Below are 13,965 nucleotides of genomic sequence, written 5' to 3'. Positions count from 1 at the left end.
TAGATTGTTCCACCATGTGTGATGATCAATCTTAGATAAGTCTTTCCAGCAGCATAGAACATTTTGAGTAGCTAATGACAACATAATGGTTAACAGTTTACATTCCGATGTTTCAAGATGAGAGGAAGTGCCATGGGAATTCAAAATAATGATATTGAAAGTAAGCGGTTCTCGAATATGCAATACAGAGCAAATTATATTCCAGACCTTTTCCCAATACAGAGTCAGGTGTTTACATGAAAATAAGAGATGTTTGAGAGTACCAGGATGATCTGAACAAGACCAGCAGTTCGTAGAATTGGACGAATCTATTTTATTGGCCAATATGGGGGTCTATAAGGCTCTGTGTAACATGTAGAACATAGATTGTAGCAGTGATGCTGATCTGAGGGACCTGAACATTTGTAACCATACAGCAGACCAGTCTATGGCATCTGATGGTAAATTTAAATCTACATTCCATTTGAGAGTAGTGTTTTTGGGAACGCTGAAGTGAGCCTTTTGAAGCCATTTGTACCATAGTGAGGCTTTGTTATGCCAAGCAGAGAATTTGTTTAGTAATGATTCTAAGCCTGGTCGAGAAGTGAAGGTGAGGGCATCTGGTATTATTTTCTTGATGCAATGCGTCAATTGCAACCATTGGAGCTGTTGACTGTTGGGAAGATTCCATTTGCGAGACAAGTCTGGAAAGGTCATCCATTGATCTCCCTGCATCAGGTCCTGGATAGTGTGTATGCCACACCGTTGCCATAATCGCCAGGAGACAGGTGAACCCTGTATTTTAAATCTAGCGTTATGCCAAATAGGGATAAGTTTAGATTTATCCCAACTGACATCAAGATGAGAGTCAACTTTTCTTAAAGCAGACATATAGGAGGTAAGAATGAGATCCGCTTTGTCCTTTTGGGGTAACTGTGTTCCCGGTAAGGTCTGAATCCTAAATTCCCCATACTTAAGACTTTCCAGTGATTGCCATGCAGGTGATTCAGTTGATTGCAGATTTAAGTAACTTAGGGACCATTGTCGAATCAGGAAGGCGCAGTGATAATTGAGGAAATCAGGAAAGTTGACACCCCCACTTGATCGATCTGCTTTGAGTTTAATCAGTGCTATTCGTGGTTGTTTTTTGTTCCATAAAAAATTGGAAAGGATGGATTCTATACTTTTATAAAAAGAAAGCGGTAGAAAAAAAGGAAGCATGCTCAACACATAGTTAATTTTGGGCGTTATCATCATCCGGATGGTTTCCAACCTACCCCACCATGATAAGTGTAGCGGGGACCATCTGGATGTGGCGGATTTGGCGATGTTGAGGAGGAAGTCAATGTTGTGCTGAATAGTTTCCTCCAACGAAGGGCCGAACAACACTCCCAGGTATTTCATTTTTGTGTTCGACCAAGTAACTCCTAGTGATTTTACTTCAGATTCGACATGTGGACAGTTGAGTGGCATGACTTCCGTCTTGCTCGTGTTGAGTTTGTACCCTGAGACCAAGGAATAATCACTAATTATGCGGAGGAGGGATGGCAGTGAGGAGGGAGTTGTATATAGAAGTATGTCGTCTGCATATGCAGATGTTTTGATTTCCAGTTCCTGAAGACGAAAGCCAGTGATTTCAGAGGATGAGCGAATTGCAATGAGCAAAGGTTCAAGAGCAAGATCAAAGAGCAAGGGTGACAAGGGGCACCCTTGTCTAGTGCCCCTGGTTGGCTGAAATGTGGATGATAAAGATCCGTTAATAAAAGTCCTGGTTGAAGGAGAGGAATAAAGGACATGTATTTTGTCAATGAAGCTGTCAGAGATCCCAAACCAGTGTAAAACTGAAAACAAAAAGGGCCATTCTACTCGATCAAAGGCCTTTTCAGCATCTAGTCCCACAGCTATAAGATCTTGTTTGCTGTGTTGAGCCTGAGTGATAATATGAGAGAAGGTACGAGTATTGTCATTTGAATTTCGACCCGAGATGAAGCCGCATTGGTCAGTGGAAATTAACTTTGTTATTACCGATTGTAGTCGATGGGCTAGGAGTTTTGCGTATATTTTCGCATCCACATTTATCAGTGACAGTGGTCTGTAGTTGGAGATATGCCTGGGGTCTTTATCAGGTTTGGGAAGAACAATTATGTGGGCTTCAGTGAAAGAGCCATAGACTTGACCTGAAGCAATGAGATAATCAATGTACTTCTGGTAAGGTGTAAGGAGGTCATCTTGGAATTCTTTGTAAAACTCAACAGTCAGGCCATCCGGACCAGGGGCCTTCCGAAGTGACATGGAATTGATAATCATGGCGATCTCTGAGGTTGTGATAGGTAAGTCCAGGAAGGTATTATCTTCAACTCCCAGACTGGGGTGTGGGAGGTTGTCCAAAAAGGTATGTGAGGAACTGCAATATGGAGACTCGGAAGTGTATAAAGTTTTATAAAAATCTTGGAAGGACTGAGAGATTTCAGCAGGATCGGTGATTGAGGCACCATTATCTAAAACAATATTAGTGATATTAGACTTATCAGCTTGTTTATTCAGGTAAGTAGCCAAAAGGTGGCCACACTTGTTGTTTTCCGAATAATAGGTGGTGGATTGTTTGAATACAGCCTGGGAGGCTTGCCGACTAAGTATTGAATTATAAAGGAGTCGGAGTTTGTTCAGTTGAAGGAGATTGTCAATATTAGATGGATCCTGTTGATGCATTGATTCTGCAACACCAATTTCCTTTTCGTACTGATGTAATTGCTCTCTTCTCGTTTTATTTTGATGAGCAGTGTATGAAATTATAGTGCCTCTTATTGATGCCTTGAATGCGTCCCAACAAGTAGGCCAGGAGGTGTGCTCTGGAATATTCAGAGTGAAGTATTCTTTAATAGCTGCTCTAATGGTATCCTTGAAGACAGGGTCTTGAAGCATGCTGGAGTTAAAGCGCCATTGTTTTTGTTGAAAAGGCAATTGTGGGAGGGTTATTTTTATTGCAATTGAGGCATGATCCGAAACCGTGATCGGAGATATGGTAGAGTCAGTGACCGAGGCACACAAGGAATTACTCAGTAAAAAAAAATCTATTCGTGAATATGTAAGGTGGGGATTAGAAAAAAAAGTAAATGCTTCTTCCGAATTATGCATGCATCTCCAGATATCTGCAAGATGTAGAGTGTGCATGAGATCTTGGAGAGCGTACCAGGATCTGGATTTCTTATACTTGAATTGTGACTTTCTGTCTTTATCTGGATTGAGTATCATGTTGAAATCACCTCCTATTATGAGTTGAGAATTAGGATCAGAGAGCACGACAGAAGTCAGGGATCTAAAGAAATCAGGGCAATCTGAGTTGGGGCCATAGAGATTAAGTATAGTGAAGGTTTGACCCGAAAATTGCAGTATTACTTTAACCCATCTACCATTAAGGTCTGAAGAGGAAGATGTTATCACCAGGCCCGGTTTTTTTCTAATCAGAGTGAGCACCCCACCTTTCTTGTCTGATGCAGCAGAGAAAAAAGCAGGCAGAGCCCACAGCGGACGGATATTGCTGGAGGCAGACTGGTTTAGATGAGTTTCTTGTATCAATATGACGTCAGGGCTGTTGTGCTCCAGGTGTAGCAGAATTTTTTTTAGTTTAACCTTATTATTGAGACCCTTTGCATTTAATGATACGATGTTAAGTGTCATTTGTATAGATAGGTATAGTGATCATGAATACATAATAGACGTAATACAATATAGTATAGAGTAAATTGTGTTTACAACCATGTACTGTATGAAAGAAAGACAAATATATGCCATGTGACAGAGTGATAGGAGGAGAAGAACATATGTGAGCTCATGAACAATCAAGAGAAAATCAGGCAACATAGCCTTTGGAAAACTTATGAGTGCAGCAGAGAGGCTAAAACAGCAGTAAAAAGAAAACAGAACCCCATAATGAACAAGAGTAAATATGGATACGAGTATCCATATAATTAGCCACCATCATAACAAACCTTAATTCAAGCTTGGTAAACAGCTTACAGTCAGTGATAGTCAGGACCCGAGGCACAGTTAAAATGAATGAAGTGAGGATGCCATGTGCAGAATAGTGTAACATCGCCGGCAGTTCATTCAGACTTGGTGAATTGGAGTAGGTGACTGTAGCTCAATGTATGCAGCCAGCTCTTCAGGTGATGTGAAATCCTTCGTCTGGTTGTGCAGAGTGACTCTCATACGGGCGGGGTACATCATGCCGAATTTAGCAGATAGCTGTTTGAGTTGTGGCCTGTATGAGAGTAGTTGCTTGCGATGAAGTGCTGTGGATTTGTTTAAATCCGGAACAAACAACAGTGTAGTGCCCTCATGCTTCACAGGTGCACAAAGCTTTGCCCGCTGCATGATTTCAATCACGTGTTGATATCGTAGTGATTTGAAGACTACAGGTCTGGGGAAGCGATCATTGGCATTTCGGAATGAGGGAACACGATGCGCTCTTTCAATTTCAAAGTCGCGGTTGAATTTGAGGTCTAGCAGCTTGGGTATAAAATCTTCTAGGTAAGTGGTTAGATCGCGTTCATGTGGCCCTTCCTGTAATCCTAGAAGGCGAATGTTGCAACGACGCGAGCGGTTTCCACTATCCTCCAAGTCTTTTTCAAGGGCAGAGATTCTGGCTGTTTGCTTGCGCAGCTCAGAAACTGATGCGGAGGTCGCGGCCATTTTCTCTTCGATCGTGCTAACACGTGTTTGAAGAGCTGAGAAATCAGCCGACAGAGTGGTAAGTTTGTCATTGATTTCATCGGTGTTGGTTTTAGTTTCAGTTATTAGATCTTTCAATACCTTCAATTCGGCAAGAATTTCTTTAGAGCCGTTGTCCCCCTCAGCGACGGGGAGCGGGACCTTCGAAGGTGAAGGCGGGTCCGGCTTGTGCCTTTTGCCAATTTTTTTGTCAGCCATATGAATGTGTAGGTAGGCTCGATCGGTGAGGAGAGGCAGAAATGTATCTTGCGTCGGTAGCAGTCGATTAAGCTGTTTTTTTTAAAATTTTTAGGAGTCGCAGTGGCTATGATTCCAGAGACTGGGGCAGGAGCTCTGTGATCAGGCTGCCATTTGTCGCGGGCTCAGCAGCGCCCCCCGGAACTTTGTACTTTTATTACCTCAACATGTATGACTGGAATATTGTTACCTACTATTTAAGACTAAACCAAAAATTGTTCCAAAAGGCTTTTACCTGGAACCCAATGACTGAACATTTGTGGACTGAGAATAGCATGAGCTTGAATTGAACAGTTAAGACTCTAGAGGGCATTTTTAAATCATACTTCTAAATCTGATTTGGACGTATGGCACTAGACATCCAAAGTCGGCAGTAAGAAAATGCCTATTTTCAAAAGGCAAACCACCATACGCCTAGAAATAATTTTTTTTTTAAATCCTCTCTCTGGATGTGTAGGCCATTGGGAAGCCCAGACTACCAGGATGTCTATCTTTATACAACATTTTCCACCAAAAATTTGTCCAAGTCCCAGATGCCTAGAACAAGACCATTTGGACATGGGAGGGGCCAGTTTTATGATGGACTAGCCATCCATCCATGGCAACAGAGCAGTAGGGCACCTCAGAGGGCATTGCTGTAAACTTCACATAAAAGGTGCTAGATAAACATCTCACCAGAACTCCCTTATAGGTTATGGTGAGCCCCCCAAAACACACCTGTCTACAAACCCAATAGCCCTAATACTACAACCTCTTCACTACCAAAAATGGCAGTGAGAAAAGAACTTTGAATATATTGACTTTTATTTTTTGTAGGAACCAAGAAACTGGAGTGCATATTGCCTAATGGAAGCAGAAGACATGTGATACAGAATAACTTGAATTACCCCTTCAGTCTTGTTGCTTATTCAAATCACTTCTACCATACAGACTGGAGACGGTAAGCTAGCAATTATTACCCAGCACTGTTTTGCAACACATATTTATTTAGTACTATTGCTACATTTAATCATATTATCAGTGGTCATTTAGATTAAAATGTATAAATCCTAGGAAATAACTTGGAGAGGGTCTTTGGGCTAACCATATCACAGGATAAATTGCAAAACTGTTCAGTAAGATGCTTGTCAGAGCAGTACAATAGTAGTAAAAGCATGACTGACAGAAAAATAAAAAGGGAGATGATAGTGCCTCCGCGAAATTATTGGTGAGACCTCACTTGGATCCATTATTGAAGGTCACACTACCAGAAGGTTGTAGTTGGAAGAGAGGTGATACAGCTCTCTCAAATGAAACTTAAGAACATAATATGTTACAGTATATATTAAGAGTTGGAGCGGGGAATGGAATATACCATCATTACCATGTGTAAGGTATCTAATTCAATCCTCAGATTACAACAGCAGCTCTCCTGATCAGCTGCTGCTGCTACTGCAGGGGAAGAAGAAGGAATTATTGCTTAGTGACTCCTGCTGTCCTACTACACAACTCTGAAATAGAGAATGATATGGGGACAAATTTTTCCCCGTCCCCGCAGGAACTCGTTTTCCAGTCCCGTCCCTGTGAGATCTTTTCCTGTCCCTGCCCCATTCCTGCAAACTCCATCCTCATCTGCACAAGTCTCATATACTTTCAAATCATAAGTAGCAACATTCTAGAGCTCAGATTGTGATGTCATAATGCCTCATTTCACCAATGCCTAAGCTCTGTCCTCATCTGCACAAGCCTCAAACACTTTAAATCATAAGCAGCAACATTCTAGAGCTCAGATTGTGATGTCATAATGCCTCATTCCACCAATGCCTAAGCTCTATCCTCATTTGCACAAGCCTCAAAAACTTTAAAATCATAAGTAGCAACATTCTAGAGCTCAGATTGTGATGTCATAATGCCTCATTCCACCAATGCCTAAGCTCTGTCCTCATCTGCACAAGCCTCAAACACTTTAAAATTTTAAGTGTTTGAGGCTTGTACGGTTAAGGCAGAGCTTACAGGAATGGGGCAGGGACAAAACTCACAGGGACGGAATGGGGAAATTGAGTTCCTACGGAGACATATTTGTCCCTGTGTCATTCTCTACTCTGAAAGGAGTCATAGGGTAATCTCCAGTCACTCATGCTTATGCTGGTTCCAATATTAATATGGCAGCTGGGACCTCTCAAAGCAGTCTCTCAGAAGCTGTTTGAAGAAGGAACCAGCCGTGTGCTGCAGTAAGTGGGCATTGTTCCTAAGCCCACTGACTACCAACACAGCTGGCTCAGGAAGGAGCTGCTGCTAAGGATTGTATTTGGGAAGGGTGGTGGGTAGGGCCGGTTTGGGTTTTGTCTTCTATTTCAGCTGAAACAAAGAAGCCAATTTCAGTCACAGCTCCTGATTTAGGTCAGGCTTTACTTATTATTGAATAAGAGATTCAAAACTTTAAATCCTTACTGAGTGTACAAAACACAAAATATAAATGTTTAAGATTCCATTAAATGTATACTACAGCTTGAAAAAGTCTTATGCCCTGGTCTAAACTTGTAATGTGCAACCAATACTATAACAGTTGTTCGGTTTATATCTTTAGACTATTTCTGCATCACTGCTATTCAATAATTATTGTCAGGGCTGTCCTAACCAGTGAAGTACTAGCTCAGGCCATCAGTGATGAAAGGCATTAAATTAAGTGTTCCCTCTAGTCCCCTCAAGCCTATGAACAAGCTTGTCTTTACTCTTAGAGGTTGCCAGCAATGATTCACATATGCTGCCTATACATGCATTTAAGGAAGGCTCAGGGGCCGGCAGCATCTGTGAATTGCTGTTGTGACCTTTAGAAGTAAAGACAAATTTGAAGCTAGACATGGTTAGGGTTGGGGGGACCTAATTCAAAAGTTGGCTTAGGATGCCACAGTCCCTTACTCTAGAGAACATTTGTGATAAGTCTTAATCTTTTTTTTTTTTTTTTTGCTGTGAGGGTACTGAACAAACTGTTTTTCTTACCAGGGACGGAGTTATAGTTGTGAATAAGCAGACTGGCCAGATTACAGACGAGTATCTTCCAGAACAGCGGTCACATCTATATGGAATAACTGTAGTCCAGCCATACTGCCGTTCAGGTGAGACACCACTTAACATCCAACCTAGACAGACGTGCAAAATATTTAGATGAAGTGATAAAAATCAAGGTAGGAATTTCAATGCCTTTTTGTGCCAGTTAGCTACAATCCTTGTTTAGAGGGAAACATATACATGTTGGTTTCGTCACATGTACTCTTACCCACAGACAGCCAGAATCAAAATGTTTCAAAAGGGGCCTTCTCTGCAGATAAAGATCAGTCCCTTTGAATATTGTCTGCAGTTTAAGTGCTAACACCCCTCTAAAGGAGTGTGTGGCGCAGTGGTTAAAGCTACAGCCTCAGCACCCTGAGGTTATGGGTTCAAACCCATGCTGCTCCTTGTGACCCTGGGCAAGTCACTTAATCTCATTGCCCCAAGTACATTAGATAGATTGTGAGCCACCATGACAGACAGGGAAAAATGCTTTGGAGTACTTGAATAAATTTATGTAAACTGTTCTGAGCTCCCTGGGAGAACGGTATAGTAAATTGAATAAATAAATAAATTGGCTAACAAGGCAATTAGTGCTAATAATTGAGTGCTAATTTGCATGCATATCTTGCTATACACTATTCTATAATGTGCACCCAAATTCCATAGTGTACAACCCAGAAGAGAGTGTGGCCATGGGGAGGTACATGGGTGAGTCAGGGATGTTCCTAAAATTTGCTTGCATTGTTATAGAATACTGGGGATTAGTGCTGCCCAATTCACGATTCGAATCACCGATTCATTTCGGGTGAATCGGTTCAAATCGATTCAAAACCAAAAAAAAAAAATCAGCCTCCCGATTTGGCGACTGACCCTCCCCCCTCGCCCCCTAAAGCAGGATCAGTAGCGCTGCCTCTTGCTGGCTGCTCCTGCTTTAGAGGGCGAGTGGGGAGTGTTAATGCTTCTGTCCGGCTTCCCACCTGGCCTCCCAGCATCAATTTACCTAATTTCATCAGCCTGCATAAGATCGCTAGTGCTAGAGGAGGGACGGGACCGCAGCAGAGAGAAAGCAGCTCAGAAGACCCGATAGCAGCTTGCAAAGATCACTAGCACTAGCGATCTTATGCAGGCTGATGAAATTAGGTAAATTGATGCCGGGAGGCCAGGGGGAACACGCAGGCCTTCCGGGGGGGGGGGGTTGTACAGGCCTTCAGGGGGGACAGGCAGGCCTTGGGTGCAGGCCTTCAGGGGAATGGGCCTTGGTGTAGAAGTACACGGAGGGAGGGAGAGAGGGAGGGAAGGGGGGGTTCAAAGAGACATGCATATGCCGAACTTTGGGGGGAAATAATGGGTCTAAAAATAGAGGAGAGGGAGAGATGATGGGTAATGGGATTTATGGAGGGAAGAAACAGAAAGGGAGAGAAGTTGGACATAAAGGATGGTGTGGAAGGGGGGAGATAGAGATACTGGATAAGAGGGTAGTTGGGAAAAGAAAGGGAGAGATGGTGGACCCTGTGGTGGTGGGGAAGGAGGGAGAGATGCTGGATGAAAGGGTAGTTGAGAAAAGGTGGATCTGTGGATGGAGATGAAAAAAGGAAATATGCCAGACCTCCAGGGGAGGGGAGGGAAACGGAAGGGGAGGACAGTGATGACAGATGGATGGTTAGCATGGAGAAAGAAGAAAGAAGGAGACCCTGGCAAGCAAGTTATCAGAAGACAACCAGAGCCTGGGACCAACAAGATTTGAATAATGACCAGACAACAAAAGGTAGAAAAAAAATAATTTTATTTTCTATTTTGTGATTACAATATGTCAGATTTGAAACGTGTATCCTGCCAGAGCTGGTGTTAGACTGCAAATGTGAGCTAGGATTTAACAGAGAGGAAAAGTCTTTTTTGTTTGTTTACACCACAGCGCCAGTGTGGTTAGGAGAAGGCAAAGGGGATGAAAAGGTTATAAAATAAACCCACCAGAATGTTTTAAAAAAAACCCAAAAAAACACCCCACCCAATTGGGCAGGAAAATTGAATTGAAAAATCGATTCAATAGGCTGAATCAAATCGAAATTTTTTTTCCTGAATCGGGCAGCACTACTGGGAATATATCCCTAAATTGGGCACCAGGAATTACACATGGTTTCAATGGGTGTTAAATTCTGATGCCATAATTTGGGCACCAAAGTTGGCACTCAATGCTATTCTATAACGGGCACGCAACTTTTGAGTGCCGATTTTTGAGCACCATTTACTGAAAATAACCTGAATAGGAATATTTAAGACTAACTCATTTGGTGACGTATCTTGAAACTGATTACATTCTATCACTTGAAATCCAAACAAACCAATGGGAAAGTAAAAATATAATTGTTGAGTAAATATATTGTAAATCAAGAAAACAAAAAAACCAAACTCAGCATACAATTGCTTGAAAACATCTTATATTTGGTATTTGAAAAGTGCTCAGAAGAGATGATAAAGGGACACCTGCCCGGGCATTTTCCCCGACGGCTTGTCTCTCAACTACTTCCAGTCACTGCACTGGCGATACTGCCCAAATCCACAGATTTCATATATTAAGTGAAAAATATAAAGTGGTGCACTTACATCATCTTTAGGGTTCCGACACGTTTTGCCGAAGCTGCTTCAGAAATCCCATTTTGCAGTGAGACTGACTGTACGTTGAAATAGGGGTTGTCTGAAGCAGCTTCGGCGAAACGTGTCAGAACCCTAAAGACATAAAATAAATGTACTGCTTTATATTTTTCACCCAATATATGAAATCTGTGGGATTTGGGCAGTATCACCAGTGCAGTGACTGGAAGTAGTTGAGACAAGCCATCGGGGAAAATGCCCGGGCAGGTGTCCCTTTGTCATCTTTTCTGAGCACTATTACGAAAAACAACTTAGGAAACTGGGGATGTTCTCCCTTGAGAAGAGGAGATCCGATTGAGACTTTCAAAATACTGAAAGGAATCGACAAAATAGAGCAGGAAAAAAAGTTATTTACGATGTGACTCGGACAAGAGGTCATGGACTGAAGCTGAGGGGGGACAAGTTCAGGAAGTTCTGCTTCACGCAGCGAGTGGTGGACACCTGGATTGCTCTCCCGGAGGAAGTTGCTGTGGAATCCACCGTTCTAGGATTTAAAGGTAAGCTAGATGCACATCTCCTTGCAAGACGCTTAGAGGGATATGGATGACTAAGGTTATGCCAGGGTACATCTGGCTGGGCCTCCGCATGTGTGGATCGCTGGACTTGATGAACCTAAGGTCTGATCCAGAGATGGCAGTTCTTATGTTTATCACCGGTGCAGTGACTGGAAGTAGTTGAGACAAGCCGTCAGGGAAAATGCCCAGGCAGCACTTTTCAAAATACCAAACATAAGGTGTTCTCAATTGTATGCCAAGTTCGTTTTTTTGTTTTGTTGGGTTACATTCTATCACTGTCAGACTCTGATATTTTTTAACCATTTTATTAAAGTGGATTCTCTACTTTTAGGAAAAAAGTAATCAACTCATGTCAACCTGAAAAACCAAAGCACAGAAAGAAAAAAAAAATAAAAATCCAGATGTGCGTCTACTTGGACAATCCTGTCCTGTCATTCCACAGAAAAAAAGGAGTAGAGGGGAACGAACACTACAGGACCAAAGGCACTGGACACAGACTGAACGCAAAGCAAAGTGACTATATAAAACTAAAATATTTTTAAAAGGACTTTTTACCTCACTATTTTTTTTTTTAAACTACTGTATATGTGGGGTTTTGTGTGCTTAAAAATCCTTTGGCCATTACCCCAGGCCTGCAGCCTTAAATTTATTTAGGCAACTACATATAACAAAATATAATTTTGACTTCACATTCCATCTTTAATCTGGTCTTCCCATTCAACACCCAGCAAAACTGTTTTACTGTGTATAGCAGTGTCTCTCAAACTGTGTGCCCCAAAGAGATTCTAGAATTTTACTTTATTTTTAAAAAATTCCCTTCATACGTATACACTAGAATACATGACATGTACACCACGTACACAAGAGTCTGTCAATGTTATGAGCATCGGTGTGTGTAAGGATATAACTGCCCAGACTAGTGATTTTAAAAACAAGCACATCCATTGCATTGATTAGCAATTCTATCTACTTTAGTTTCAGCATTGTTACAGTTACCCAAACATAGCTTAAAGAACTTTAAAATAAATAACTCTCAAATTTAACTTTTTGTTGGTTTTGCAATTTTATGATTTCAATTATAATGTGCCACAAAAAACATTTGCTCTGTTTAGTGTGCCAGAGCTAAAAATGTTTGAGAGACACTGGTGTATAGTAACACAGGGTTATATAGGAAATATTGACATTAAAAAGATGCTCCAATGATGTGCACAAAAAGATAGTGAAGGGGGTAGCATGGTGCATTAGTATTGCTGTGAATTGCTAAGACCATTTTATTTCTCTCAACCTGCATATCTTAATATTTATACTAGAAATAAGGTGCTATAATAACTTTTGTTTTGTAATGTATCTCCTAGACCAGTGATGGCTAACCTTTTTGAGCCCGAGTGCCCAAACTGCCGCACAAAACCAAAGAATTTCCTCAAAGTGCCAGCACGTCAATTAAACCTTAACAAGATTTTAGTATCTAAAAACTCTTTATAAAGTTGCCTGAACTATGTAACATCATTTTTGAAGGTTGGAATCTTTGTATTGTCAGAGAATCAATTTGATTCACAATCCTTTGGTTTTCATTTCAATTTATTGGCAATTTATAATGTTTTAATGATTTCATTCATGGGCCGAATACACACATACTTTTCTCTGTCACCGCACTCTTTGACCAAAAGATTTGTAAGCCTGCAACCACGTCAAGGTAGACTCTTTCAGCAGCTCCCCTCCCTCCCCCTTACCTTTGTGGCCAAGTCAAAATGATCTACCAATAATAAAATTTTAAAAACACAAAGCACGTTGTACGCAGAGAAAATGTTAATTATCATTTATATTCCGCAGGTTTTCAAAGAGGTCAAGGCAGATGACTTTATGCAATGTCACCTCAGTAACAACTATACAAAAAGACAAATATTCCCCCTCCCTTTTTACTAAACCGCGATAGCGGTTTTTAGCGCAGGGACCTGCGCTGAATGCCCCACGCTGCTCTTGAAGCTCATAGGCTCCCTGCGCTAAAAAACGCTATTGCGGTTTAGTAAAAGGGGGCCATAGTGCAAAATATAGACAGCATATATAAATTCTCAAAACGGACACATTTTGATCACTAAATTGAAAATAAAATCATTTTCCTACCTTTGGTAATTTCATCAGTCTCTGGTTGCACTTTATTCTTGACTGTGCATCCAATATTTCTTCCCTTTTTTCAGCCTCCTGTATGCTTCCTCTCCTCCAGACCTCATTCCCTCCCCAAACTTTTTCTTTGTTTCACCCTGCCCCCTTCTTTTTTTTTCTCTCTCTCCATACCCCCTTTCATTCTGTATGTCTGTCTTTCTCTCTCTCTCCGTGCCCCATTTTTCTTTGTTTCACCCAGCCCTCTTTCTTTTTTTTTTTTGGCTCCCTGTCCCCCCCCCCCTTTCTTTCTTTCTCCTTGCCCTCCCCCATGCCACCACCATTGGGGAAAATGCTGCCCACCGCCACTGGGGAATAGGCTGCCACTGCGCTATCGGGAACAGGCCGGCGCCGAGTTTGCCCTGCTTCTCTTCCCCACGGGGCCGACCAACTCTCGCCACTCGACATCAATTCTAACTCAGAGAGGACGTTCTGGGCCAGCCAGGCAGCGATTGGCTGGCCCAGAACGTCCTCTCCGACATCAGAATTGACGCGGGTGGCGAGAGTTGGTCGGCCCCACAGGGAAAAGCAGGGAGAACTTGGCACCGGCCTGATCCCAATGGTGGCGGTGGCACTCAAGTGGCTAAAGAGACGCAGTTTGCCAGCCTAGGGAGAACACTGGAGGGTGGCCAGCTGTGCACCCCCTTGGGGCGTAAAACCGGGGCAG

At 42.1% G+C, this 13,965-nt stretch overlaps 1 protein-coding gene across 1 annotated transcript in view; it reads left to right on the top strand.

The window, feature by feature from the left end:
- NID2 (nidogen 2) overlaps positions 1-11,580 on the top strand; it is a 108,155-nt gene extending 96,575 nt beyond the window's left edge. The window contains exons 19-21 of the mRNA XM_033952897.1: positions 5,764-5,887; positions 7,930-8,042; positions 11,473-11,580. Of these exons, the coding sequence (XP_033808788.1) occupies positions 5,764-5,887; positions 7,930-8,042; positions 11,473-11,483 (248 nt within the window). The 3' untranslated portion in view covers positions 11,484-11,580. The remainder of the gene's footprint in view (positions 1-5,763; positions 5,888-7,929; positions 8,043-11,472) is intronic.
- The last annotated feature ends 2,385 nt before the right edge of the window (positions 11,581-13,965 follow it).

The sequence above is a fragment of the Geotrypetes seraphini genome, chromosome 7 (assembly GCF_902459505.1).
Source record: "Geotrypetes seraphini chromosome 7, aGeoSer1.1, whole genome shotgun sequence".
NCBI lineage: Eukaryota > Metazoa > Chordata > Amphibia > Gymnophiona > Dermophiidae > Geotrypetes > Geotrypetes seraphini.
This window is presented reverse-complemented; position numbering and strand designations above follow the sequence as displayed.